The sequence below is a fragment of the Chinchilla lanigera genome, unplaced genomic scaffold, assembly GCF_000276665.1.
Source record: "Chinchilla lanigera isolate Chin_1 unplaced genomic scaffold, ChiLan1.0 scaffold00155, whole genome shotgun sequence".
In the NCBI taxonomy this organism is placed as follows: Eukaryota; Metazoa; Chordata; class Mammalia; order Rodentia; family Chinchillidae; genus Chinchilla; species Chinchilla lanigera.
Genome location: NW_004955556.1, coordinates 842,321 through 870,248, shown reverse-complemented (window position 1 = coordinate 870,248; position 27,928 = coordinate 842,321). Strand labels below are relative to the sequence as shown.

General features: G+C 49.5%; 1 protein-coding gene across 1 annotated transcript; it reads right to left on the bottom strand.

The window, feature by feature from the left end:
• Nucleotides 1–27,535, bottom strand: Drgx (dorsal root ganglia homeobox). Its single transcript, XM_013508784.1, has 6 exons — nucleotides 27,502–27,535; nucleotides 23,637–23,734; nucleotides 22,656–22,757; nucleotides 19,564–19,742; nucleotides 19,365–19,477; nucleotides 1–272 (listed from the first exon to the last, which is right to left on the bottom strand). The coding sequence occupies exons 1-6, from the start codon at nucleotides 27,533–27,535 to the stop codon at nucleotides 1–3; spliced, it is 798 nt and encodes a 265-aa protein (XP_013364238.1).
• Nucleotides 27,536–27,928: the final 393 nt, after the last annotated feature.

The following is a 27,928-nucleotide window of genomic DNA, read 5'->3' as shown; positions in this document are numbered from 1 at the left end:
TCATACACCCGGCTCGCCCTCGCTCTGGTCCTTGGTAGATGTTGTCTTGTCCTGGCCACCATCTGGGGCAGTGGGCTTGGTGGCAGGGCCAGGGCCAGGGCTGCTGCTGGCAGGCGGCAGGAGGTTGGCTGACTGCAGCACGGCCTCCGAGTGCTCGCGGGCCTTCATGCGCAGGGCTGCCACGCTGGCTGTGCGGTTGCTCTGGCAGCCGTAAGTGGGCAGGAAGGAGAGTCCCATGGGGTCCGGGACACAGCAGGAGCAGAGTGGGCCACCTGCAGAGTGGAGAAACAACAGGCTGTCACGGTCTTGCTCTGTCTCTGTTTGGGGGCTGAGCATGGCACATGGATTACATTTCAGGTCCAGAGGGAGAAGAGCTCAGGACCCTGAAAATGCCCACACAACTCCAGTGATCTGCTGAGAGCCCCATGGGTCCTCAGAGCACCAGGAGACCTGGCCAACCCCACTCCCCAACACAGCCATGTGGGCTTAGACCGTGATCTTAACTGCTCTGAGCTTTGGCTTGCACTTCTGTAAACACTATGTTTACAGAATGGAATAACACTGTGTCGTAGATCACAACGAGTGTTCCATGGCATGCCCCACACTCCCTGAGCGCTCACTGAGGGGCACTGCCCGTGTACTTTAAATGTTCAGAAGAGTCAGTGACACCTCTGAGACACCTTGCAAGCTGTTGGCTGGGACTGTTCCTGGCTTCAACATGAGACCATGTCACACTGCTCCCAAGAGTGTCATACCTTTATGGAGCTGGATTTTGCAACCACCACACCAAATTCCACGTGGAACATAAAATGAGACTGAGTGGTCTGGGATTAAAGAAGTCAAGCAAAGCCCACAAGAAAGGATGTAGGTCCTTTATAATAAACAAAACATGCGATTTTCTTTCAATTTGTGAGGTTTTTTTTTTTTTTTTTTTTTTAAATATCTGTGAAGCTGCCAGGACATAGTACTGACCCATTTGGGTATAAGCATCTCCTGCTCAGATCTGCTAGATGTGGCTTTAGATTTTGAGGAGCAAGCTCTGAGAGTGAGGCGATAGCTTGGGTCCAGCCCCTTGCTCAACCCCCACACACCCACAGCTTCTTTGGTAGCTGTGATCCAGGGTCCAGGTCTGCACCAAGAACAGGGTCCGAGGTTCCTAACTCCCTGTACCACTCTGCCTGCCATGATATGGAATCCACTTTGCAGCCAGTTTGGGGCATAGCCAGGAGAAACAGGCCTAGGTCCCTGGGGCCTGCAAAGCCACTCAAGTCAGGGCCACCTCCAGAGCTCAGCTTTTAGGGGCAGCAGAACATCCCTACCCTCCTTCCCAGGAGACAGGCCTGGGCACCATCCTCACCTTTCAAGCCCGTTTGAGGATCTTTCCCTTCTTCCACCATTCTGCTTCCGCTCTGGAGTGAAAGGAAGCCACCACCCACCATCACTTCTCATCACCATGACAGCCAGTTGAGGTAGGACCAACCCTTGGGTGGCCTTGGTACCATGGGAGGGTTAAGTGCCTCAGTTTGGTAGAATGGCTACACAGCAGGGAGCAGATATCAAGAGAAGCATGAGACACGTGGCCGAGGCCAAGCGCACAGGATGCTGATCTACTCCCCTGCCATGAACTGGGCTGACCGCCAGCCTGGGCACGGGTGGTCCCACCCTGGGTCCTGATTGTGCCACTGCTCTCCCTGGCACCAGACCCTGGAGACAGAAGCCTTCCTGATGGATCCCCAGACTTCTGTCCCCTCCCTGCCCTTCCAAAGGGTACTAGCATGGAGACCGCAGGAGGGAAAGAGACTGGAGTATTAAGGATGAGTCCCTCTCGGGTGCAGGCCACCAAAGATTTGTATTTTCCTCTCTGTATCTGTTTGGAACTTTTTTCATGTTTCTACAATCAACATGAATTTCTTCTAAACTCAGAGATAGAACTCTAATCATAAACAAGTATTAGGAAGAGAAGAATGGAGATGACCAAGCATAGCTGCGAGGACAGCAAGAATCCAGGCAGCCACGGGCCACCACATGCTGAAGGTCCCAGAAGAGTGTGGCCAGGGACCTAGGCTATCCTGTTAGGTCCTGGGCGGGGCCATGGCTCAGGCTGAGCCTTGGGCAGGAGGCTTGGTGTCAGCAGCCTGAGAAAGGCTGGCTCCTGCCCCAGCCTAGCCTTGCTCCAGTGTGACATTCAGAGTGACAATGACTGCCTGTAGGCCATAGAAGTGACAAAACACCTTCCCCTGAGCCACCATATATAGCTGTGAGGTCACCTGCAACAGCCTCTAGGAAAGCCACCAGCAGCGACACTCTTGGCCTTGCACCCAGACTTGGAGGTTAAGAGAAATTCATGCGTGTTCAGAACAGAGGCACTGGCTGGAGAACCTGTACCCACAGCCTCCATATGGGAAATCTGAGGACCAAAGGACACCGAGGACTCTGGAGGGCCCTGCAGTTAGAAACTGTGAATATTCCACGCACAGTGGAGTGACACTGCTTTAAAGAGCAAGGACCCTGGTGCAGGCCGCAACATGGATGAGCCTGGTGGACGTAGGTGAAATGGAATGAGGCTGTCGCAAAGGAGCAGATACTCTGTGATCCCACTGCCATACAGGGGCTGAGACTGACTCAGAGAAAATGAAGACACAGGGTGACCACCAGGGCAGGGGAGTGGAGAGCTGGTATTCAATGGGTATGGAGTTTCAGTTTCCCAAGATAGAGCTGTTCTGAGGATCAGTCACAGTTGACTAAGTCGCCCTTTGGTAGCCACAGGGGAGGGGCTCTGGGAACTCCTTGGACCCTAAATCCAAGGATTCACAAGTCCCTCAGGTTACAGTGGCACAGCCTTGGCATGGACCTCATCTCCACATGGCTTGTCATACCCGCTGCAGTGCTATCCATAGCTGTCACACTGCGCGGCTTAGGGAACACTCACGGGGGAGTGCGCGCAGGTTCCATGCAGATGCATTTTTTCCAAATATTTCTGTCTGCTGCTTTTTGGATCCAGAGATACAGAACCCCAGGCCTGAAGGGCCGGCTTTATACTTCATAGTGAAATGTACACTTAAAATGGTTAAGATGGTAAAGTTTACGTTAAGCGTACGTTAGAAAATAATAATAATGTTTTTTTAAAAAAAACCTATCAGAGTCAAAGGGAGTTCTGGCCAAAGTGGCCCAGGAAGTAAGTACCGCATGAAGCCACTGAGTCTCCTGTCTGTCTCCTACAGCCTCCAAAGTCCCCAGGAGTCCCTCAGGCCCACCCCACGGGTTTGACCACCAAGATTACAGCGCTCGTGGCCTCCCCACTCCTCTGCACCCACATCCAGACCGCAATCGAAGAGTCCATGGCTTGCCAGGGACGCCGGTGTCAAAGCTTCAGCCAGAAGCCACTGGCTGTTGTGGGGAGGGTCCCAGAGGCTGCTAAAGGGCCATCTCTCTGCCTGGGCGAGGGCAAGGATGAAGGCTTGGGTCTGGTAACAGACAAGATCGATTCCAACAAGCCGATATTTACCAGGGAGAAGGGCACAGTCTACAGCAATCTGCACCCAATTATCCAACTCTTCTTTGCAGACGTGACTCTGCAGTGAGTGTGCTGTCAATAGAACCTTGCAGGAGGCTAACAGAGACCACACGGACAAGGCTGGCCTGCATAGAGGCAGAACCTGCAGGGAAAGCAAGAGAAGTCTTTCTCCTCTCTATGAAGGACAGGCCTTCAAGAGATACCTCTGTTACCATCCTAAGGAAAAGGCACAGCGTCAGGGAGGAGACACCAGTGAGCTGGGCACATACACATCTTAACTGACCCAACCACCAGTGTACTCTTAAATCTTACAACATTTTTAGCTAAGGAAAAAAAGACTTCCACAACAGGATCCTCACAAAGCTACCTCCTGACTTCTCTGTCATCGCACAGCCCCAGCAAGTAACCAGTCATCTCCACCCGCCACCTGCCCACAGCAACGTGCACCCAGCACCTCTGTGAGCACTTGAGGAAACGAGGAGTTCTCAGTGACTTATGACAATGTTGCAACCCAGTAAGCCCAAAATGTCAGTTGAAAATGCAGAAAACATTTGCGTTCTTCAACCTCATTCATTTATCTTTGGAACAAATTCCACAGAGCACCTGGACCCCAACCCTCAAGCTACTGTTTCTTCCAGAAGCCATGCAAATTAAAGGACAAATCAAAGTCACAACTCACAGCTTACTCCAAAATTCAGCTTGAGTCACCAACCCCTGGCAACCCCAACTTGTTCTGCACTTCTTAAGGGCACCCAGATGGACAAGACCAGCAACAAGGTGCTATTCGTGCACTGAACCCTCTCGTTAGTGCCATGCCCTCCTGCTTCAGGGACACTTCCTGCGCCTTTTCACAGCTGGATCTGTTCCTCAGTGAGGTCCTCCATCTGACCAAAAAGGCAAGATAATTTCTTGTACCGAGAGAATTTTGAGGAGGAAGCCAGATAAATGTTCCAAGTCCCATTTTGTAATTATTGGGTTCCCAAACTTGGGGCTCTGGCAGGGAGTAGGAGGGTGTTTTGTTTATGTTTTTAACCTGTCAAAAATCTATAATCATGAATGGTACACATTAAAATAGTTACGAAGGAAGTTACCCCCCCTCCCATAGGACAATAATAGGACACTGCTGGATATGCTGCAGTCACCTAAATAGAGCACTATGCCAAACTTAAATCATAGGAGGAGATAGTACCACAACAAAGATACTGTAAAATACCAGGTTTAAAAAGCAGGTTAAGAAACAGGAAGTCAGCATGATCCTATTTTGGTATATGTGCATATGGCACATCCATACAGAGTGTAGACTGGAAGGAAGCTGGTTTCCTCCCAGTTTGAATCCTAAAAGCTTAACATCCAAGGTGGAGGACTGGAGAGGTAGAAGTTTGGGGAGGGGATTTGGTCAAGAGGGCCTTTATAAAAGAGACTGCAGAGAGTTGCCTGGTATTCCACCAGATTCAGGCACAGAAAGAAGACACCATTTGTGAACCAGCCAGCACCTTGACCTTGGAGACAAATGAACAGAAGACCAGTGAGAAATAAACTGCTGCTGCTTATAAGCTATGCCATTTATGGTGTGGTGTTACTGCAGCCTCAAAGGGAATAAGATGATACATATCCATATGGATGGATGGACAGACAGATGAATGGAAGGATGGATGGATGGATGGATAGATGGATGGATAGGTAAACAGATGAACAGCGAGACAACAGTGTGATCAAAAAATGCAGTGAATGTTTATACTTTTAAAAAAATTATTACAGTAAAAGACACAGTGTCATTAATTCCCTTCAATATCCTTCACATCATTTTGAACATATTTATCCCATCATTCTTGCCACCTTCTGAAGCAGATCTGAAAGCCTTCTTTCCTAAGATCTTTAGTGAGGCTGTTGTGGTTGCCTCAGTATCCTGAATCTATTTGAAATGTTTACCTTTCATGGTCACGTGGACTTCAGGGAGGAGCCAGAAGTCACGTGTTTCCAGATCTAGTGGATAAGGTGGATGAAGACACTGTCATGTTTTTACAGCCTGTCTTTCCCCTGCATGGCACCTGGCAGCAGCATTCACCAGTATTTTTTATCATACCTCATAAAGATATTCATAGTATAAGCTCCAGAACTGCTCAGAAAGCGGCAAGAACAGTGGGATGAGTGTGTACAAAGTAAAAGGGGGGCATTCACAGCAATGTGTCTTTTACTATAACAAATTTTTAAAATTTAAACATTTGCCATATATTTTGATCACATCTTGTAAATCTAAAACACACACACTCACTCACATATGTACATATATATTATATACACATATAATCATCCCTCATTATCCACAGATTAGTTCCCAAACCTCCACTTATATAAAATTGCATAGTATTTTTGTGTAACCTACGCATCCTCCTGTATGCTTTAAATCATCTCTAGATTACTTATAATACCTAATGTCATGTCAGCGCTGTGTCAATTGTTATATTGTATTGTTTAGGGAACAATGACAAGAAAAACATCTGTGCATGTCCATTAAACATTATCAAATGTCTTCCATCTGTGGTTGGTTGAATTCACAGATGCAGAATCCTCAACTCTGGCTAGCTGACTGAATGCACAGAATATACATGTATACGTATGTGTGTTGTGTATGTGTGCACATATGTATATGTACATCAATATACCATACTCATTTGGCATTAAGGAGACATACAAACTTACTATATGTATACATTTCCTTATAAATATAAAATACAAATTTAAATTTTTAGTTAAAGTTTTGTTTTATAACTAAGTTGTAAAATATACATATACATATATTTAAAAGTAAGATTTTAAAAGATGCTCCAGTTCCAAAATCTAACGGTTGATTCTGGGTGTTAAGATGATTTTTTAATTTGCATCTTATTGTACTCACTCCTTTTTCTAAACTGCTTATATATTTATTAGCCATTAAAAAGGTGCTCTTCTTCTGGCTTATGTTTTCCCAACTCTTCCATTCAGCTGATGGGGACAGATGTTCTCCTTTGGAACTCAGACCCTCTGAAGGTGCTAAGAGTAAAACCATGTCCTCAGCATCCAGTGAAAAAGACAAGATGGCTAACAGTTGGGCCTGAAGAGTTTACACATAAATCCATGCATAAATGTTATGCATGGAGCTGAGAATACACTGTGAAACTCCCCCAGAGCATCCATTGGATCTTCAGTATCTCCCCAAGGCCCACAGGGTGAAGGCATGAGCCCAGCTGAAGGTGCTACTAGGAGTAGTTGGAACCTTTAAGAGGTGGAGCTTGAGAGAAGTGAGGTCACTGGGGGCATGGCCTGAGTGAGGTCACTAGGAGCTAGGGTATTGGAACCTAGTCCCTCCCCCCTTTGCATCCTGACCTCCATGAAGTGAGCAGCTTTGCTCCATCACGCTCTCCCCCACCATGAAGTTTCTGCCTCACAAGTCCAAAATCAACAGCCAGATGACCATAGACTGAAACCTCTGAAGCTGTGAACAAAAGCAAACCTTTCCTCCTTATAAGGTACTTATCTTGGAGATTTTGTCACAGTGATGCAAAGCTGACTAATACAGGCCTGTGACCCCCTAAAAGGCTACCATGCCACGTATGTTGCCTAGCCAACTTACACCATCACCAAAATCCATGACAGAGCCATCTGATAATTATTTGGTGGGAGAACAAACGCAGCCTGATAATTATTTGTTGGGAGAACATACTACCTCCTGGACACTAAATTAAAACACACAATTAGATTTCCATTAAGTTACAGCAAATTCTGCTGAATTGATCTAATCGGCCTCCATTCCTCTATGACATCATGCTTTAAAGGCTTGGCTTGAACATAAATACTTAATGTAATAAATACAGTCTGAAATATTTGATCTCCTTGGCAGCTTAATTGATCTACTACAGAGACTGACAGGAAAAATTAAGTTAGTTCTGTCTCACTCTACCCAGTGCACATTCCCATCACGTGGCAGATGAAGGCTCATGGTGCAGTTGGCCGGAACTGGGGGGGCCCTGTTTCCTTCTTGAATATCCAGGTTAAACCAAGGAGTCAAACCAAAAAATTGAATGCATGGATTTATGAGATAACAAAATAAATAAATGAATAAATGAATGGCTACACATATTTTGTGAGTCTTTGTGTCCATTCCTGAGAGCTCAGTGGCCTGGTTTTATATAAAGTTTGTGTCTAGCTGTCCCCACAAAGCCTCATACAGTGATGGGGGATGAGGACTTTTCAGGAGATCTAGAAAAGCCTCCCCCATGGCTCAATCTAGAGTATGTGGTGCTGGGATTAAGGGTGATTAGTAAATCAGTCCACTGATTAGTTCAGCATTCTCCTGGCTAGGGTAAAAATATGAATGCTACACCCACCCAAGGGAAGGTAGCCTGCATATGATATAAAGGACGTGCTCCCCTTTGTTCTCATTGCTTTTGCTGTCTTCCGCTGCCACGAATTGCTGCCCCTCTTCCATGCGTGACCCTGCCTTGGAGCCAGCCGACTATGGACTGAAACCTCCACAAATGGTGAGCTAAATAAACCTTTTCCCCTTTAACTTTGGGTACCAGGTATTTTGTCTCAACAATAAAAAAAGTAACTAAGACAGTCTGCAATTTGGTACACACTTTCAGCTACTGCTGCGACGTGTGCTCATAACACCCAGATGTGCTGCAAGGCCAGATCATGCCTGTCACACTGCCCTTCACCAAGGGACCCCAAAGGGCTACCTCCTGCTCCTGTCTGTGGCCTTCAGGCCTTTTCAGCACAAGTTATGTTAGCTTTTGTGACCTTCTTGCTGCCAAACTCACTATAAGCGGCCTCCTCCTACCCCACTCCCATGCCCCTAGCCCGAGAACCAAACTGTCCCATTCTGGAACAAAGCTAACACTCTGTGAGGATTTCAAGAAAGGAGGAAGGGAGGGAGAAGCTACCCTTCCTGCCAACTTGGCACTTTGTAACTCCTTAGGATTACTGCCCAGGCCAATTAGCACCCCATGGAAAGAAAAACTGGGACCACAACAGTTCACTCTTCTGATTCGTGCCAAAATCCTCAGGATAATTTGGCAGGTTCATTTAGTACCACTGACTCTCATTCCCACCTCTGCCTTAATTCCACCTGCTACACTAAGCTCACTGTGTCAACTTTCACGTATTCACTCAGCAAGTGCTCACTGGCAGGAGCTGATTTCACTTAGCATCCAAAGACCTGGTGCTGTGGCAGTCCCAGGACTAGCGTGGATGTCCTTTTCCTGCTTGGACATCTTTGAAGGGTCAGATAAATCATGTGAGCAGCTCCCTAATCAAAGGACCCTATAGAGTAGTATAGCACAAGGACATGATTCTGGGCAGGCAGATACCAGGCAGCCTAGTCCCCTCCCAGGGCCACAGAATCCCCTGCCTCCTGCTGTATCTCCAAGAGCTTTCAGCCTGCTCCCCACACAAGGACCCATCAATTAGCAGGAAAGGCAGACCCACAGCACCCAAGAGAACTGACCAGAACAGAACCTGCCAGAGGGTGACAGCAGAGACAGCGAAAGAAACAGAATTGACACAGATGGGGAAGGGATGCTGATGACCCTGGGCAGTCCTCTCTTTTCTCTGGGCCTGTTTCCTACACCGCAACCTAGACAGATGTTCCTCACCAAGAGTTCTTGCAAATATTAAGTGCTGGATTCCCCACACCTCTATAATTTGAGTCTTGGTCCCTAACCTGTGGTGCCATTGGGGGATGGGGGCTTTAGGAGATGAGGCCCTGTGGGTAGAAGTTAGGTCAGTGGAGGGGTGTCCTTGAAAGAGATGTTGGGATCCCAGTGCCTGTTCCTCTTCTTCCACTGCTTCCTAACCACCATGAAAGAAACAGCCTATGATGGACTATGAGGCCATGGGCCCCAAACAACAGAACCAAGCAACCATGGACTGAATCCCCTGCAATTATGAGCCAAAACAAACCTTTCCTCCTTGTAATTTAAGTATATCAGGTATTTTGTCACAGCAACAGAAATTTGAGTAAAGCAACTCATCTTCTGCTATTAGCTAGACATAGAGGGGCTGAGACAGACCCTGTGGCCTGTCCATGAGGGGCGACCATGTTCCATCCTTTGAGTTCCCTGTCCTCCAAGCACATGTGCACTTAGAAGCAGGCCAGGGCCTCCATGACACAAGGCGCTCCACACCTAACAAGCTCCCAGGCCACATCCCGCCTTGCATCCTGACCCTCACCACAATGGCCATCACTTTCTGGACATTTGGGTGTGCTGGGCACAGGTACATGATGATAGCATGAGTATACATGACTCTTATGACACTCATGTCACAGGTGAGGAGCCTGGCATCCACTCGTGGTGACCTAGTGATGAGGTGCCACATCACCCTCACACTTCTTCTCAGCTTGAGCTCCTACACATCCTTCAAGCCTGGCTCCAGCACCTCTGGGAAGCCTTCTTCTGCCCCACAGAGGTACCCCCCAGGCTTCTGCACACTCCGAGAGCACGTAACTGACACCTGAGTGAGGGTCTGTGCTCATCCTGTTTGTGTCACCAAGCTCCCCCCAGCCAGACAGCTCCTGCTGTTAGGGACACTCAGAGTCTGTGGGGGCTCAGTGGCTGCCGAATGATGAACAAGAAGCCCCATGGCCTCTGCAGCCAGGCAAGAGGCCAGGGATACGGGCACAGGGCCAGTATCCTGTATACCTGGACTCCGTAGAGGGGCCCCTCCAGGGCCCAGCAGGAGGAAAGAGCTGCTGCCCATGTTTGTCCAAGCCATGCACCTAGGCAGCCTCTTCTCTCACCCCCTTGGAATCCAGGCTTCCCCCATCCTTGCCCTGAGCTCATGTGGGAGCAGCTGTATGGAGAGAGCGGCATCGGCATCCCACCCCGACACAGCAATAAACGAACAACACCATCTGATTTGCACCAGACCAGCTGCTTTGTGACCGTGCCTCCTAGGAGACCCCGAGTGAGTGGAAGCAGCATGGAACTGCCCAGTGAAGACCAGGGAGGCTCGGAATCTAAGCAGGTAAAACAGCTGCTGGCTTAGTGTACAACCATCCTCTGTGTCCAGCTCCCACTCCCCATCAGCCGATTCAACCTGCCATGCAAGAAGCACCTTTGGGGAGAAGACTGATTCCTTACTGAACACAGACATGCTTCTATCCCTGCTGTTATCACCTAAACAACAGCACATAACAACCACTCACCTGGCATCTGCACAGTGCTGGGGGTTGTATGTCATGGGCCTGACTTCACAGTATAGAGGAGGATGTGCCTAGGTGAGACACAGATCCTCTGCCATTTACATAAGAGCCTTGAGCACCCATGGACCTTGGAGCCAGTACTGAAACCAGCCCCCCTCAGGTACCAAAGGATAACTGTACTCAGATTTGGGGTAATCACCAGTAAGTAAGACCAGACAAAATAACTCATAATAGCTATATCTTGGAAATGGCCTATATATCCATCAATAGATGAACAGATAAAGAAAATGTGGTATTTATAAACAATGGCATACTATTCTGCCATAAAGAAGGATAAACCTGAGTCGTTTGTAGGAAAATAGATGCACCTTGAGACCATAATGTTAAGTGAAATAAATCAGACTCACAAGATTATATTACAGTTTCTCTTATATGACAAACTCAAATTAAAAATAAAGAGCAAAATAAAAGATAATAGAAAGTAGGAAAATAGACCATTCTCAAATGGGAAGGAGACTAAGAGATGGAATGAAGAGGGAGAAGATGATGAAAAGGGATTGAGGTGTGTTGTGTCCCTGTACCACTCCACATGAGAAATGTAAGTGTTGTGCACTGTAGACATGTACTAATAAAAGTCTATGGAAAAATGAAGAAAAGAAAAAGACGTCAGGCATGGTGCCATACACCTACAACCCAGCACTGTGAGAGGCTGAGAGGCAGGAGGACTGCAAGTTCGAGCCCAGCCTGGGTAATTTAGTGACTTAGTGAGACTGTCTCAAAATTGAAAAGAAAAGTTAAACAAAAAAGAGCTGAGGATGTAGTTGAACATAAAGATCCTTGGTTCAATTCCCAGGAAGAAAGAAAAAAGGAAGGAAGGAAGAGAAAGAGAGAGAGAAAAAGAAAGAAATCATAGATCACTCCCCTCATGACCATAACTACTAAAACCCTAAAGAAAAGACAAGCAAATAAATCCAGCAGTCTATTAAAAGGATAACATGTCACATCTAATTTGGATTTATTCAGGAATGTGAAATCGGCTTAACATTTTAAAAAGTCAATATAATTCATCATATTAATATATTGGAAAGGAAAACTTTGTAACCATCTTAACAGCTGTAGAGCAGGTTGACAAAACTCTCCGTATATATTCGTGACTTTTTAAAGTAATAAAACTAGGATAAGAAAAAAATCCTTTCCCTTGATAAAGGCTGTCTTGAAGAACTACGGTAAGCACCACTGTGAGAATTGAAGCTTTGCCCCAAGAGCATGGGTGAGGACAACGCACGAATATAGCACGCGATCCATGCACATGGACATCCACAGTGGCAGTGGCAAAACATCCTCCACCAGAGAGGCCAAGGTTCACGCTTGGGGCTGGGGAAGTTGGGGGAAGTGGAAAATGACTGCCGGTGGGCCAGTAGTGACAAAATTGATTCTAGTGACAGTTGAACGTAGTAAAAAAGCATTGAATTGCATACTTTAATGGATGAATCACAGAATATACTAATTATAGCTCAGTAAAACTTTTTATTAAATGGAATAAGGGAAGGGTGCCTGTTATCATTGGTTCTACTCAAGATTACTGGAGAGGCTGAGGGGCAACGATTGCTTGTGCCTCAGAGTTTGAGGCCAGCCTGGGAAACATAGTAAGACTCTGTCTCAAAAAAAATTGAATGACCCACTTAACAGTTTACCTCGAGCATCACCCAGCAGCATGTTTGTTTACACCCTGACTATCCCAAGCGTCACTCGGGCAGGTGTCATTTCAACCAGTCAATTATGTTTCGAATAAATTTGATAAAATTGCCATTTTTATATTTCCTGTTATATTATCTTGTAAAAATCAATGAAAAGAATACACAATGTTTGTCACCCTGTACTTAAATCATTGTACTGGTAAGTGGCTACATTAAATTAAAAATAAGTAAAATTGAGAGACAATACTAAAGGTTCTAACCAGCAAAGCTAAGCCAAAAAAAAAAAAAAAGGCAAAAGGAAAAGAAGGGAAGGAAGGGAAGGAAGGAAAGAGGGAAGGAGGAAGGGAAGGAAGAATGTGTGAAGGAAGAATGCAGTGCAGGGAGAGATAAACTGTGTTTATGCCTGGATGACCTGCTCTTGGACAAAGAATATCATCCCCAGGTAACCCTGCCCACATGGATACAGATCCCCAGCACAGCACCAAGTCGAAGAAGCTGCCACAAAACGCACAGCGTAGGACTCCATTCCTGTGCAGGCACACAGTGCTGCACGTGTCGTTGAGCAGTTCCATCCCGCTTGAACAGCAGAGTACACGTACAGAAAACTCACCAGAAAACTCACTAGGCAACCACATCTTCTGGGACCAGAGTCACCCTTGCAGCCCTAGAAGCAACATGGTGTGACGTGTGACTGTAGGCGCATGCATCTACACACACACCACTCAACACAGACTTGACTGCCGGTGTCAGAAGCCCACTGCAGCGGGGAGCCCACTGCTCCCTCCAGGAGAGCCAGTTGAGGTCCCCACACAGGAAGCAGGCTAACAAGTGTGGAAGGAAGCCAGAGAGCGAACATCAGTGCCAAAAATCATTCTGGAGGCTCTAAATGATGTGTATGAATTTTTCTAATCAGTATATCATGACAAAACGGCTTGTAAAAACCGTGATTGTTTTTAAAAATTCACAACACAAAGGAAGAATGGTGGGGCACTTTAGGGAGCTCCAGCAGCGAGCAGCTACCTCTGCCTGGTGGGCAAATGCTCCCCAGCCCAGACTCCAGACCCAAAGGCAGGAGCGCATGGGGGGGCTCACTAAGGAGCGCTGTCCTCCAGACACCCTGCACTGCGTGCATCTCCCTCACACCCCCACCCCGGAACAGGGCAAGCCTGCTGCTGCAGCTGCCCATATCTACACCACAACCACTGCATGCAAGCCAGTGGGAGCTGCTCCACCTCCAGCCTCAGGAAAGAAGCCAATTCCAGCTGCAGCCCACCACCTCTGGACCCTGCCCCAGCCACACTGGGGCCAGCAGGTACCCCCTCTTCCCCAGCAGTGATGATTTCCCACCTCACATGCGGCTCTGAGGGTCACAGGTCAGAACTGACTGGCTAAGTGCACCAGGAGCACTGCCTCCTCCGCCAGTCCCGGCTCTCCAGCCCGAGTGCTTCCTTCCCCACAGCAAATCCAGGAGCCCCCGGCCATGAATAACCTCCTCTGCATTAATGAACCCTGGCCATGAAGACCACACAGGAAGATTCTTGTTTTTTTTCTTTCTGGGACCCTGGTATTATTGTGCAAAGCCACCCTGACAGGGTAGGGTCCTACTGCCTTCCTATTTGAATGGAAGTTAGTCAGCAAGCCGGCTAACTGTGAGGCCAATCAATGTGCCTGGCCTGGGTGAGCCCTCTAAGCACCCTGGGGTGCAAAACACATGCATGTGAAGCCCAGGCAGCCCTGGTCAAGCACTAGGGTTAGGAGCAGGTCAGTGAGCTCCAAATACCCACTATGTGCCCAGCACTGGCCCAGCGCCCTGATTCATGGTCCACTCAGCCTGTCCTCTGAATGGGGATCAGAGCGTCCACTGTATATATGAGCACACAGAGGCACAGAGAGGGCCAGTAAGTCACTCAAGACTTACGTGGCTCGAGAATGGGACAATCAGGTTCATAGCAGGCAGTCACCCACAGCCCTTGCTCAGATCCATGCTGATCAACTGCTTCCTAATTAAAGGAAAAAGGTCCCAGATATGGTGGGCCCATCTCTCCCTCAGTAATCGAGATATAAAAAGTGAGGTGTGGATGCCCTGTGGAGTGTTTCACTGGTATTCACCTTGGATGGAAGAAGCAACTCACAGGACACCTAGCTGCTGGGCCCAGCCTGTCCACCCCTGCACACTGAGCCTGAGCTTGGCTGTCACCGCCCTGCACTGTGCCCAGGAGTCCAGTGTCTGGGGTCCCAGAGCTTATCCTGACTGTCCCTGGTACCCCTTTTCCTCTCTCTAGTGCCATTTGCTCAGTGATCTGACCACCAATGCAGCTGACTCTGTGTTCATGGGTCCAGGTTCATGGACGCGACCAGCTGTGGATGGAACAACTCAAGAAAAAAATTGCTTCCCCTCTAAACATGCAAAATTTTCTTTGTCATTGTCCCCTAAAGACACACTATAACAGCTATGTATGTCACAGTTACACGGAACCAGGTATTCTAAGTCATCTAGGGCTGATTAAAGTACCCAGGAGGGTGGTTTAGGGTTCATGCAAATGCTATATGTCACAAAGGGGACTTGAGCCACTGCAGATTTGGGCATCTGCGGAAATTCTGGAATCAATGCCCCCATGCAAACAGAGAGACACTGTATCCCAAGAGCATGCTCACTTTCCAAACACTTCCAGAGCCTAAGATCTCAGCAAACTCCCCAGACCCCAAACGACCCCACAGATGCTCTTGGACTCGGCATCCTCAAGACAAGGACTCCACATTCCTCACAACAATGCCAAGAGCCAGATTCCAAGGCCCCAGTCACCCTCCTAGGCCAGGGTCTGTCACTGAGCAGACTACCCTTGGGCAGTCAGCCCTGGGCTTCTCTTTGCGGAGCTCCGTGTGCTCACTGGGAGGACAGGGCTCACGCAGAGGAGTTGGGAGCCCTGCACTGGCCTCCACTCTGGCCAGGACTGTACAGCTGCCTCAGAACCTGTCCCAGGGGAGCAGCACCAGGGTGGTGTTGGGCTGGGATAGACTTGGTGGCCCTCCCAGGACTCTGGCCATCTCCAGGCCAGGACTATGTAACCCCAGCAGCTCTCCTGGCCTGGACAAGGACAAGGCCTGGCTCAGTCTGAGAGCTGGGATGATGGGTGCATTGCTTCTGGGGCATTGCCAGCAGCTGCATGACCAGGCTAAGAAGAGGGTTGGGATGTCTGGGGTTGGAAGGGACTCTGCTTGCATTGGTCTTGGTCTCTGATGGCTCCTAAAGGACTCAGAGCTGTCCCCACTGGCTGGGGAGAAGCATAGTAGATGTCACTCAGATGCTCCCCAAGACCACTGAGTGAAAGACACATCCAGGGCTGATGGAACCATCTGGATCCCCAGGACACCTTCCTGGGCAACTCCCCCGGGAATCAGAGAGGAGGTCTCATGGAGCAAAATGTGCAGCAACTCCCCCAGGCCCAACTTCTCTTTGTGAAAGGAACACAGACCCACCAGATGCAGTCCCCTCACTGGCTAGGAGCCCCTAGAAGCAGAGCCTGGCTGAGTCAATAGCTCAGGGGTGCAAGAAGGCAAGGGAGGGTGGGCACTGGGCCCTGGAAAGCCAGGCTCAGTCTTCTGTACCTGGCTGGGGCTCTTTACCCAATACCCACAGTTTAGGGAAGCTTGGGCAAAGAGATGACACAGACTGCAAGGCTCAGGAGCCATCCTGCACAGAACCTGTGACACACTAAGTTTCACTTCCTGCAAATTGCTGCACACTGAGCCCGGAGGCCAGCCTACATTCAGGGGTGTCCACTGACCAGCCCCACGGACCTCAGCTTACAGCATCTACTTCCAAGAGACACTAGCACAGACTCAGATGCTTTTAGATCCAAAGATGGCCCAAACCACATCACCATTGTCATGTCTGCCCGGCCCACTCGCTGGCTGTCTGATGCAGGTGGGCCGCTCCTCGTACAATGCCAGCTGTGTCACAGATATAACCAGTAAGAACTAAGACCTGAGATTGCCTGACAGAGAGCAGAGGAGGCTTCCAATCATAGCTCATCTTGCCGGAGACGCCAGCACCAACTGCTCAGAGGGGCTGGGGACAGGGCCTCAGAGGGGAGGCAGGAGGAGCCTGGAAATGCAGCTTGCTGTGGGCAGGGCCCAAAATGGGGGCAGGGAGGTAGAAAGAAAGTCCTCCCAGCCCAGTGGGGTCACATGAGGACAGGCCACCAGCCAGTGCCGCTACGCATATACCAGTTTGGTTGCCAGTTTGGCCCAAAGACTCAGGGGCAGCAGGTAAAGGATGTGATTGTGATGAGCTAAATGCTTGTGACCTTCTCCCCATGAATGGAGCTCTGGGAGGGATGAAGTCTAGAGGACGCAGCCCTCATGACGGGATTCAGCCCTGCTAAATGAACCGGAGAGTGAGCAAGCTCTTCCCTGCGTGGTAAGACACCAGCAGAAGGCAGTCCTTGCCAAGCCCAGCTCCAGAGCCCAGAAGTTTCTGTTGTTTGCAACCCAGCCATCTGTGGTACTTTGTTATGACTCCCCCCAAGAATGAAGATGGGAATGCTCTGACAAAAAAAAAAAATTCAAATTTCTAGCAGCTTCTAAAAATTCAGAAATTCTGGCAGCGCTGTGTCTATGTTCCCACTTGGCCAACAGCTGGCCCTGAGTGGCAAATCTCCCCAGTCCCCACCTCAGTGTCATCCTACGTGGCTGTTTCTGATGGTGGAGAAGTGGGCATTTAGCCCATGACTCCCTCTAAGATGGGAAGATGGGAAACGGGCATGGAAGGCCTGTGATTCTGGGGAAGTGAGCACGAGCACATTTGCGCTCGGGGGGCAAAGACATGCCTACACAGGCCCCTCTGCTCAGCTCTGGGGACATCTCAGCATCTTGTCATTGCACACTAGTCAGAGAGGGCTCTCATGGGGACACAGTGTGGGCCACCGAAGCACAAAGATGCCCAGGTTTGTGAGTGCACTGTGATCCCCCCCAACACCTCTATAGGGCCCTGTGCAATCCCAGGCCACCAGCAAAAATGTGGGGTTGAAGGAAGTTCATTTCCAGCAAGGCAGGCACAGGGCAGGATTCAGGGATCCCAGTCAAGCTCCAGGGGCTTAGGGAAGGTGCAGAGGAGAAGACAGAGGGAAAGGGACCAATTCATATCCCAGCTGGCACAGTCCAACTGCGGCTCCTCCATTGGTCCTAAACTCTGCCCTGGGCCCATGTCCAGCCCCAGTTCTGTCTCCCATGGGCTCTCCTGCCTCCCTGCCCTGATATCTAGGCTCTAAGACCCCTCCAGTCACATCAGGGCTCAGCAGACACCTCCAGGCAAGGAGACAAGGGAACAACTTCCTACTCACAGGACCAGCATGGGGCAATCCAGATTCATATGTTAAAGACATGGTGACTCTCAGCCGTGCTGGCCCTCACCGAGGCTGACAGCATTGATGGACAGTTGGATTTGGGATTTGTACTTTTGCCAACACCAACCTCTTGGATGACACCCAAATCCCACTGGTAATCTCCTCCCAGGACCCACTGGCCACCCTACCTCCACGCAGGCCACACTTCCTTTCTCTGAAATGCTTGGGTGTAGGGTTTTTTCAGATTTGGGAACACTTGCATATATATATAGATAGATACTCAGAATGGGACCTGAGTCTAGACATGAGATTCATTTATGTTTCCTATATCCTTGCGCACATACCTTGATGATAATTCTATGTGATAATTTAGTACACTTGCTCTGTGACCACCACCCATCATATGAGGTCAGGTGCAGAGTTCTCTTGTGGCATCACATCAGCATTCACAAAGCTTCAGATGTGGCAGCATTTTAGATTTCAGGCTTTTAGATGAAGGATGTCCAGTTTGTCCTGCCAGGCTGCTCAGCCGGTGCTCTGGGAGGCCTGGGAACAGGGACCTTGGAGCCTAGCCTCAAACACCCACAGAGTTAACTGTGCCCAGGCATCCCTCAGTACCCTGAACCACTCAGGAGTGGCTCCAGGCTTCAGAGTGCTACTTTCTACCCAGGGCTGGCAACCAGGACCTTCAAGCCCTGGACCCCTGACACCAGCACCCAGTGTAGTACCTCTGGCCCCTCTCCCATGCACACCACACAGCCTAGCCATCCTCCAGACTGGACAGTGCTTCTCGGGAGCTGGGCATGCTTTGCACCCAGATGCCCTTTCCACAGGACCCGTAGGGGGTGCCACATATCTCCCCTCTGCCTCCACACTGGCAATGCAGTGCCACAGTGGGGGAGGGGGCCCAACCCACCTGCTGGAGAAGAAAGGGACCCCTAAAGGTCAAGGAGACCCCAGACTCCAGCACAGCACCAGTGGCAAACAACCCCCTCCAACAGCCTATACCCCACACTCAGACCTCAGTGACAGACACCCCCCCCACCCCGAGACCCACTGTGGGGCTCAGCCCTGTTCCAGGCCCATGCAACTGTCCAGCCTGACCCTTGGACAAACTGGTTTGTGCCAGGAGTTGACACAGATAGGACCTTCAGTGCAGGGATAGCGTGCCTGACACCCCCAAGGGGCAGCCACCAGGAGTCTCCCTTTCCAAGCCTCACAGACCATGCCTGACATCAGGACAGTCACAGGGAGCACATCCTGGCAAACCACAAATCCTAAGGCTCAAACCTCAGGGGGAGGCAAGTGTGGCATCTGCACAGACCCTGGGAGTCCTCAGCAGAAGGGACGACTGTCCTCCAGGGGAGCACCCAAGACTGGCCAGAGACGGGGAAGAAGCTGTGGCCTGGCTGTGTCACTCTGGAGAAATCACCTCCAGGAGAAGCCCTCTGTCTGTTGGGAGGATGCTTAACAATGACATTCACCTGAACTCTTGGCCGTGTGGCAATCAGAGGGAGGATGCACTGTGACCACTGTGACGCTGGTTGTCACAGCCAGCAGCAGAAGGGAGCAGACGGTGAGGCCAGGCTGGGCTGACATCCCCACCCACCATCCCCCAGACTAACCTTTCAGGGAGGCCACGTGGGACAGGGCCTGGGCGTAGGTGGCGGTGTTGAGCAGCGTCCCCGGCAGGCAGGATGGGAAAAACGGCCCTGCAGGGCCCACCGCTCGGCCCAGGCTGACAAAGAGAGAAGATCTCGTTGAATTCCACCAGGGAGCAAGGTGTCCCTGTGCTTGAGATCCCAGCCTGGTTAGTGGCCTCACCTCTGCGGGGTCTCCAGTGCCTCCTTCTTGCTCCGGGCCTGATCCGTGGGCGGCGGTGAGTTGATGTTCCTCACGGGCGGCGGCGTCACCTCGGCCATGGGCTCCTTGGCCCCTGGCTCCTGGTCCGAGGCCCCTCTCTCTGTTTTCCTCCATTTGGCTCTTCGGTTCTGGAACCAAACCTGAATTCCAGTGGATAACACAGCGAGGGAGCAAAAAAATGAGACAAGAGGCAGAACCCATGCCCAACACCAGTGCCAGGACCCAGGGCTGTGCAGGAGACACACTGTGTGGCCCCTGCCTACAGTCTGCTCTCTGAACCTGAGCTTCCACCCCAGGGTGGGTTAGATCCATTTGGAAGCTTCTAACAGGCATTTTTCAGTGCATGTTAAATAACAGCAATATCCAAGTGCACTGCCCACAAGAAGGGTAAACACGTCGTCTTGTGGAAACTCTCAGTACTGATTCACATGAGTGCATTGTTTTGATGTGAGATGCATTTCCTGCCGGGAGCACTGTCAAAACGGCTTGTAAAACACCACCCAGGGCTTCTCATCAAAAGTGCTGAGCCGTGAGTGCTGGTCTCATGGGTGACATCCTCTGTGTATACACATGACAAGCTCATGACCAGTGGCCTGGGGTACCCGCTGGACTCCGTCACCTTGAGTTAGCCAGGCTTTAGAATTCTGGGCCTTGGTGAACCTGGTTTAGAATCCACTGCAACTCTTTGAGCTAAGCAGTCCTGCAACCCTCATTGTACAGACAAAGGTATTAAGCACTGGGAGGTTAGTTAACTTCCCAGAGGTCGTTCAGGTCATCAATGACAGATCCACAAATTGAAGCCAGTGAAGGCTCAGACCATGATCCCAGCTGTTTGGGGGCAATCCTGGTGGTCCCAGGCATCATCAGGAAGGTTGGCATGCATGAAAACACTGAACTCAGTGCCTGGCACATGGCAATCAGCCAGCGAAATGGCCTGTGTCATCACCATGACCCAGAGGTCAGGAGGAGACACGAGTCACTTTGGCCTTAGCACCTTCTTAGAGGCTGGCATCGGGCTGTTTAAATCTTGGAAACCAAAACTGCATTTGCAGGAGGAGGAGCTGCCTGGTAGTAGTCAGACATCCCGGGCACAAAGTGTGCCCAGAGGTTGGCAGAATCAGCTGTCTTCACTCTACCCAGCAAAACCTCTCCTCTCCTCTCCTCTCCTCTCCTCTCCTCTCTTCTCCTTTCCTCGGCTCTCCTGTCCTTTCCTCCTCTGTCCCTGGAGATAATTCCTGGCTTTAAAACAAAATAGGCTTGGCTAGGCCTCACTCCCATCCCTAGGGGCCTGCTCTCCTCCTCCCCAGCTGCTGCAAGCTGGCAAGGAGAGAGCCTGGGTCCTCAGGGTGAGCCCTCTGCCGGCCCACCCTATCTCTTAATTTTCATTCTCTTTTAACTGGGTTTCTTTCCTTCTTTTTTAATCAAGTTGGCTTTTAATTGCACATATCAGCAACCATTGAATAATGATTTTATCTATATTCTAAATTTAGGGCAGTTAAATGCAAAGCAAAATGCAGACACTTTCTTGCGTCTTAATTGAATGAAGGTCACAGCTATAACAACATTTAATTGAGCTATTTTTCATTATCATATTTTAATGACTTTCCACTGACAGTTCGCCTGCTTCTGAGGGAAGAGCATGATGGAGTCGTTTATTTCCCTATTTAGTTATTGTTTGACAACATCAGCTTCGATTAAGACCCTGCTTTATAGAACATTAATCATATTTGAATGAGCAAGGGGTATAAATGTAAACACAGCTCCCTTCCCGCCACCGAAGCCCATGTCCCCGCGCAGAAGCTGGCTAAACAAACGCTTTGTGGCCATTGTCTGCCTGCATAATAGCCAACAACAGCCTGGACAACAATTCCCAGCTTTAATTGTCACCACCCCTATCTTACCCTTGCACCTTTCAGGGAGAAGTTATGATCTTCCACTTCTGAATGCTCAATAATTGTGTCATTTATCTCAATTTGCAGTTCAGTCTTTACGCAGCTATTGGCAAGCTGGCATTAAAAACAGAAACTATAGACGGTATCCTGGCCAAAGAAGATTTTCATTTCCAAATAATAATCAGTTTAATTTGCCCGCATATGACCAATGATTCATGTTCAGATTTAATAATCAGGATCGCATAATCTGATTATAGGGGAAATAATTTGTTTACAACCCCCAATTTACTGCTCAGAATTCCATTATCTCTCTTCAGCCATTGGTTTTTAAGAGATACTAACATGACCCAGGGGAACTGAAAGCAAACTATTATATTTCCTACAATTAGATCTTTGCATAGGCTTAACCCCAAGCCCCTACATAAAAAACAACAGAAACAGCATGGAGGAAACCCCATAAATAAAATGAATATAGAATTGTGCTCGAAGAATAGCTTGCCCGGAGAGGCGGCACCGCGGATCTTTTCCTCCGGAGCCCGGCACATCTGGTGGGCTCGGCGGGTTCATGCGCTTCAACTTAATCACCATGCAGCTTCGAGAAAGAAGCCCTGCTAAGAGCCAGTCATGCGGGCTGGACTCATCTCTGCTGAGCCCGTTTGCTGCCACTGTTTAAAGATTTTTAAATTGCACGTGTTCGTCGGATCCACTTGGCTGGCTGAAAGAGCAGGCATGCAGGGGAAAAGTTTGGGCATGATGCACTTTCTGGAAAGCAAATCCTGCCCTGCTTCCCATCTGAAAACGCGGTTCTCTGCAATTGACCGGCCTCGCCCCAGCGCGGTCAGATCTGCTTTGAGAATAGCATCTCAGCTTTTTTTTTTTTTTTCCAAAGCAAGGAAATGGATGTGCATTGATGTAATTTAGTACCTTAGAGACGCGGACAAATTAGTGTAGAACATTATCACTAGTTAATTATGAATGACCGATTAATCAACCTAATCTAATATTCCACATTATGTTGATGTTATTAAAGTGCATCATGAAAATGACAGATAGTCTTCATTTGCTTTCTTTGGCCAAATGTGCACTCTGCAGTCATGATGTCAAAAAAAAAGTTTGCCAGTTTTAATATCAGAGAGTTAAATAATTAAAAAGAAGGTTTACCTGCACTCTGGCTTCGGTGAGGTTTATTTTCATGGCCAGCTCTTCCCTGGTGAAGACATCTGGGTAGTGTGTTTGGGCAAAGACGGCCTCCAGAGCTTCCAGCTGGAAAGAGGAAAAATATTTACTAGTTAGAGGCTGTGGCTAGGTGAGGGGAAGCAGATGTGTATTTCCTACCTGATCCGAGTGGTGAGGAAGCAGTTTCACAGATTGGATGGAGGAAGGAGAAGGAAGAAAGAGCTCTTTGAAAAGATCCCACAGAATTAGATTCTCAACCCTGAACAACTTAGGAGTTCAGACTGAATAACAACCTCAGTGCTCCCTCCAGGAGTAGCAATAAGGAGAGCAGTTTGACTATTTTTGTGTGTTTACACTTAAGGGTTGTCAAGGGATCAGAAGTCTAAGGTGGCCTTGTGAACAGTCTAATTCACAGCTTCCACCGCAGGCACAAAGAGTAAGGTCACCGGCCAAGCCCTCCCGCCTCGACCCATAGAGGGTTCTCAGGTTGTGAGGGACACCTTCCCAACTGCTCTGGCCACTCAGGCCCTGGACAGAGGCTGATCTCAGGGAAAAGTCAGCTCCCAGAAAGACTGACAGCAAGATTCCCTTTACCAGCAGCAATACTGTCTACAAGTCAGTCAACTACATGGGCACAAGTCTTCCCATCTATCTTTTCAGGATAGGTATGAATGGCTGACTTGCCTCCCCCAAAGAGGTACAAATGACATGGTTGGTAATCCTGATTCACCAACCTGAGCCAAATGGGGGACTTAACTGCTACTCCTTCCCTTGATTCTCTGGGAACACAAGGTCAGTCATCTGCCCTCTACCCAGACAGAGTCCTCGAAGTGTAAATTGTTCAAGAAAACAGAAAGATGAAGCCAGTCTATCCAGGTGGGCTTGTCTGAAGAGAGGGAGAGTTGCTCAAGTCTGCCCTTGGGGAAAGCAGAAGGAAGCTGGTTCTTGGGAGGGACTCTGACCTACCTGCTGGAGAGTGAAGGTCGTCCGGTTCCGGCGCTGCTTTCTGCGCAGGAAGCCATCATCGAAGTCCCCTGTGGAATGGTTGCCGAAGGGCGCAGTGCCTAGGAGACCAAAGAGGTCGGGCTGAGCAGAGGGACACCACTATCAGCCCACCCGGCCACAGCAGCTGGACTCAAGGACGCCAACACCCTCCCCGACACGTCCTTTAAGACTCCCCCTTCTCCACATTCTCCTTCTCTCTCTCCAGAAGAACCCTTTGCCTTCAGACCAGTTGTCCTTATTGTGCACAGCAGTAGTGACCTTCATCCCCAAGATGGCCAAGGCCACCCTTGTGGAATTCCAGACTCTGAGCCAGGAGGGGTCTCTGGCTTGAGGAGGAGCCTATATGTGCCCCCACGCTCACAGCTGCACCTCTGTTCAAGACCTGCACGTTAAACATCTAGCAAGAGTTTGTGGGTCCTCTTGGCTCACCTGTTAGTTTACTTCCCCTGTGCCTGTCACCTACAGGGGTTAAAGACTGGGGATGGAGAGGATGGGGGAGGACACCAAGAGCATCTCACAGCCCTTTTCTCCTCAAAGTGTACAACTCGCTCGAGGAGGTAAGAAGTTTATAAATGAATATTAATTACCGCTGGTCACAGCTCATCAGCACCATAGTGGATCTGTTATATAGATGTCAATTAACAAAAGCTCTGCACCAATAGCAAGTGTCCTGAATGCCAAGCAGACTAGAATAGAGCCACTTTCAATGGACAGCCCTCCCTCCAGCCCAGCCATGTAAAGCACCTACTGCTCCCTGGTCCATCCCTAGAAAAGACAGGCATCATCCTCCCTGGCAGCCTCCGCAGCTCACAATAAAGACAGAACCGAGTTCGGCCCCAAATGTGCATTCAGATCATTTTCCAAATGTGCACTATTTACTTGATAGTCCACAATGGCTTCTTAGGAAAACAACGAGCAAGTTTCCATTAACCAGAGAACCAGTTACCTGTCGTGGTTCTGTGCTCAGAAGCCCCCTGTGTTCAGCACCCACTCTCAGGCCACAGTGCCAAGACGTATCCCTCCAGAGGACCTCAGTCCCTAGGGCTTCTTAAAATTTTAGCCACTAAAGGGAATCCCTTTCCATATTATTTTACCCCCTGAGCCACATTCCTTGCCAAAACGCACTCCTTCCCCTGTTGAAGCTTTCTGCCTCCATCTTCCAGTCCAAATCGTACTTCTCCTCAAAACCCTCGTTGCAAATATTTCTCTCCAGCTCATTGCAAACCTAAAACAGATGGCCTCAAAGCTGACTTATTTCTATTACTTTGAAAAAAGGCAAATTGTCTCCTTTTGAAACAAAGCACTTGCCTGGTGTGGCTGGAATGCCATTTCTGAGGTCCTCAACCACAATCTTGCCCAGTCTTCTAACTTACACCTATGTGTTGCAAACTGCCTCACACTTCTGTATGCAACAGTCTGGGCTGTCAGGTTGAATCCTCTACAAGGCTGACTTCATCAAATCAAGAAGAAAAAGGAAATGAACAAAAGATAAGGACAGACTTTTCACATATATAGAATGGTTGATAATATCATGAAAATGTTAAACTTCATAAGTAGATACTTGAAACACAATAGGACAATGAAATACTATTTTTTATTATTTTGGCAAAAAAAATAAAATAAAGTGCATAATGCTGTCTAGTACAGATGAATTGTAATAAATTGTGCATCTTCATTTATAATTTACAAGAGTATCAATTATTGTAGCCTTATTAGAAGATAATTTAGCAATAATCATGAAAAATTTACGTGCACTCAGGCATTTAATCTATGAATATATATTTTAAAGTGTGCCAAAATAGACAGAGAAAAATATTCCTGGAAATATTGCAGTAGGAAAAGAAAATAGGAAACAACTAAAGTGTCCGTCAGTGAGCACTTTCTGCCCTACATATAATGGAATACTACATAGCTGTCTAAAAGAAATTAGCAGGCCCATATATATTCACATGGAAAAACCTCCAAGACGCATTGTGAACCACAGAAGGACTCAACAATATGATCTTTAGTGCAAATGAGCCAGAACATATAAAGAAAAGAAACATAAATGATGGAGGAAAGGCTGTTTTTGTAGAAGGGATCATAAGAAACCCACAACAGCAGGTGTGTTTAGGGAGAGACAAGGAGAAGGGTTCCATTTCTTAATGCATAGGTCCCTTTTCTATTTGTACTTCTTAGGCAAACATAGGTTGTGCTTTTTAATTTATAATACCAGCAAAAAACATCTGAGATGTGAGACTAGGAGCTGTACTTTGTTTCCTGCTGTATGCTTCTTTAGATTAATGAAAAATTACTATTAAAAAGCTGATTGGCTGTGATCCAATGTCCTATGCCAAAGGTCTTTTCTCAGCTTTTCCATTACAACAGATCACCTGTCCCTACCCCAAACTAACCTAAAACTCCTCTTCCTGCAAAAACAGCACAGAAACACATCTACAGACGGGTAGAGGGTTCCAAAAGCCCTGTTACCTTCTCTTCTGGTTATACCAATCTGAGTCAGCATCCAGGTGGCATGTGCCCAGCGTGCACAGCTGGGGACAGCTGAGAGGGCTGGGGCCAGGACTGTCCCCAAGCCACTTCTGCAACCGACCCTGCAGATAGGATACCCCTTAGGTGACACAGGATGTCTGCCACTTGCTAAATGCCTGAGCCTCTACCTGGCCCAGCTGGGTCAGAGGAAAGGGTTGTGGGGTGGCTCAAACCGGGAGTCAGCAGCACCATGTGTGTGGACACAGACAGGCTCAGTGTCATATCACAGACTGGGCACAGGTCATGGCATGACAGAGGTGAAATGCTACACGCTGTGGCCTCCCTCTGTGGGCACCATGGTAAACCTGGCAGGGCCACAGTGGTCCTCATGAACTTTCCCCTAGAACACCCTGCTAGACCCCAGAAAGCTTAGACAGGAAAACAAAAACAAACTTTGGGAAATCCCAACAGAAGCAGAGCTAGGTGGACAAGCATCCTCTTCTGCCTCTGATCCCTTGGTGTCTACCAGTGGCACTGCTCCTGCCCCCCCATTCTTGACCTCCGCAATGTCCCATAAATGACAGGACTAGGCTGCCAAAAGCCATCTGGGGACAGCTCTCAAGGTTAGGAAGCCTGATTCCCAGGGCTGCAGGTCCCAGGAAGGTCCCAGGGTGGGGCAGCGCTTCCCCCCGTAGACCCCTCTTGGCGGAACACCCAAAGATCCAAATTGTCCTCACCACCCCATCCCCACACCGAGGCTCCTGCAAGGAAATTTCTTCTAAGGTCTGGGGACCTGCAAAGACCAGCCCCTGTCCCTGGGGGAATAGGTGGCTTTGGTGATCAGAACCCCAGTGAGTTACAGAAGAGGATCCCTGCCATGGCACTGGGGCATCTTGAGGGGCACTTGGCTCCAGGGACCACGTGGCCGCCTGGGATGCTGCCTGGGAGGGTCCTGGAGCTCCCTCCACAACGCCCAAAGGACAAGCTCTCCCCGGCTCTGGGCAGGGCCCCAGACGGGCAGCCAGCTCACTGGGCTTTCTGGGATGTTTGCAAAATGCCGTGAAAGATTGATGCGGCCCCCGGGCGGAGGAGCCCCGATTACAGGCGTGACACCAGCATCTGTGCTGGGACGACCGGCGTCCCCACCGCACAAATAGCCCGGGGCCACCCAGCCAGTGCGGGGAGGGAGTGGGGAGGCAGGTGGTGCGGGCTGGGGGACGAAGCTGGGAGCGGAGAGGGGGCCCAGGGCGCCCTGTACGCGCGAGCGGAGACCCCTCCACCCACGGACCGGCTGCTGCGCTCGGCCCTCCCAGGCCGGTGGCCCTCACCCGACATCGGGGCTCGGGCGCCTACTCACCCTCCAGCTGCGGCGGGCAATGGAAATAAAACATCGCCGACGGCCGGCGCAGCGGCAGCACAGCCGGACTTGGAGGGTGGCGGCGGGACTCTGGCGCTCTTCGCTCCGGCCTGGCTGCAAAGCAAAGGGCGACAGAACCTGAGTCCTCGCGTGCACTCGGACCAGCCCCGGAGCTCACTGAGAGCTCCCCTCGCGGGAAGCCACCTCCCGACAACCTCAGCCCACTACGGGGACAGGAGGGAGGTGGCGGCACTCCCTGTGGCAGGCCTGAACCCCGGGCCAGCCTTTCGTGTAGGTCTACCTCCCGAACACCAGACAGCGGTGCCTGCACTCCGATCCCACACTGGCCCACAAGGTCGGGTCCGCGCTCCCGGGGTCCCAGCCGCAGTCCCGCGCCGGCCACAGCGGCGTTTCTGGCGAGCACACA

What these genes read in the sequence shown, in the direction of transcription:
- Drgx (XM_013508784.1), bottom strand. Translation starts at nt 27,535, where the DNA reads ATGTTTTATTTCCATTGCCCGCCGCAGCTGGAGG. An exon ending in TCACCGAAGCCAGAGTGCAG is followed by an intron (nt 19,743 to 22,655) that starts GTAAACCTTCTT and finishes ACTGGAATTCAG; the next exon opens with GTTTGGTTCCAGAACCGAAG. An exon ending in CCACGTGGCCTCCCTGAAAG is followed by an intron (nt 273 to 19,364) that starts GTTAGTCTGGGG and finishes TCCACTCTGCAG; the next exon opens with GTGGCCCACTCTGCTCCTGC.